Genomic DNA, 1805 nt, shown 5'->3' on the forward strand with positions numbered 1-1805 from the left:
TTTTTGGGTGATGGAGTTATTCTGTATTATGATTATGGTGGTGGCTTCCCTAATAAAGCTGCCAAAAAGGAAAAAAAATGCATTATTGTAAATTGATCAACCCAAACATAACAAAATACTGCATTAAGTTAAGACCTTTGGAAAGGCATTAACATGTAGATAATTTTTTTCCTTTTTTGGCTTCTATTAATAAATTAAGAGGCATCAATCTATTAGAGACCAAATGAATCTCAGAGGTCTACACATTAGCAATAGACAGTTCCATGAAGACAGTGCACCTACAGAGAAAGAAGCTCATGGAGGAGTGGTGGTATAATCCAAAGTACCTAGAAATATTGACAGATGTGTAAACTAGTATACTGGTCAAAATTTTTCCCCATGTGGAAAAATTTTACAAATTATGTGCTTATGTCCCCAGAGTTGGATTATGATTACTTATGTTAGTACAGATTTCTATGTGCCTCCAAAAAAGGTAATTTGTTACAATGTCAATAATACTTAACTTTTCTTCTTTTGCCTGTTCTTGTTTTCCTTTGGTATCTGCTGCTGCTTTCAGTAGAGATCCTCTAGCTGCTCTGCAAGGTCGATTTTCTAACTTGCTAGAGCCTACACCTGGGCCAAGTTCAAACATCCACTGAGCTCGGAACATCTGGAGTTGTGCCTACAGGGAGAAAAGTATTTCATGATGCATCAAGGAAGGGTAGCTCAATTCTGGAACAATTTATTAATATGTCCAACATTTACTTCCATGTATATATTTATTCTAAGACCAGAAAACACTGTCTTCTAAATTACTAAATACTCATTAAATACCTGTTATCTTTTAAAATAATTTTCTGCTCAAAATCTTAAAGAATCATGAAAATTAGCCTAAAATATTAATAAGTCAATAGAGCAAAAGCGTAATGATATTGGGAACCAAATTTTAATTAGAATTAAAATATAAGCCAACATTTAGGGACTGAAGCTGTAAGCTTCCAACAATTTGTTAATGAATATATCATCTAGCACACATTAAGAGTGCTGCTAAAAATTCTGTAGGTAAGCACAAAGTCTTTCTTTTAATAAACATTCTGTATTTCAAAAAGAAAACGATCTTTTTTTATACATATTATCTTAAAAATTTAAAACACACAAGAAATGAAGTTCCCCTGTGTGGTAGACTCTGATGTGCTGCCCAGATTCTCCTACAGGAATAAATACCTTGTTACCCCGGCTGCTGGCAGTAATGCCTGAAAACAGCCCTGAGTTTCAAGCCCTTTTGGGTATTGCCTCACCAAGATCACACTGCCTTCTCAATCCCCACCCAAGGACTGATCAATGGGTGATAAAGGCCTGGCTCTCTCTTGCAACTCTGGTCAGCTCTGAAAGGGTACTCTATCTTCAGAACTCCCTTGGGATGGCTAAGGCAGTCCATTAAGACTGCACAGCAGCTGGACTTCTCCCCCATGCCTGCTGCTGCTTCCCTCTCTCCCTTCCATAGGCGTTGGTCCCAAGAGCACTCCCTAGTAAACCTCCTGCAAGGCAGTCATCACCTAGGTGGGCTTCCCTCTCCTGGGGAACTGCTTCTCCCAAAGAGGGCCATTGCTAATAGGATTGTATATATTATCCCTAGCTTGAGTGCAGTGGCTTGAGACAGAGTCTTGCTCTGTCACCCCAGCTTGAGTGCAGTGGCATCATCATAGCTCACTGCAACTTCAAACTCCTGGGCTCAAGTGATCCTCCTCCCTCAGCCTCTCAAGTAGGTGGGATTACCGGCACACATTACCACACCTGGCTAATTTTTCTATTTTTAGTAAGACAGG

The 1805-nt window shown here is 39.2% G+C and overlaps 1 protein-coding gene across 1 annotated transcript in view; it reads right to left on the bottom strand.

Moving 5' to 3' along the window:
• The window catches only part of FBXO9 (F-box protein 9), a gene marked incomplete at its 5' end in the record, with an annotated part of 46012 nt that overhangs the window by 32346 nt on the left and 11861 nt on the right, over positions 1 to 1805 (bottom strand). The window contains 1 exon segment of the mRNA XM_012648547.1: positions 499 to 661. Coding sequence (XP_012504001.1) covers positions 499 to 661 — 163 coding nt within the window.

This window comes from Propithecus coquereli, unplaced genomic scaffold (assembly GCF_000956105.1).
Source record: "Propithecus coquereli isolate 6110/MARCELLA unplaced genomic scaffold, Pcoq_1.0 Scaffold29, whole genome shotgun sequence".
Lineage (NCBI taxonomy): Eukaryota > Metazoa > Chordata > Mammalia > Primates > Indriidae > Propithecus > Propithecus coquereli.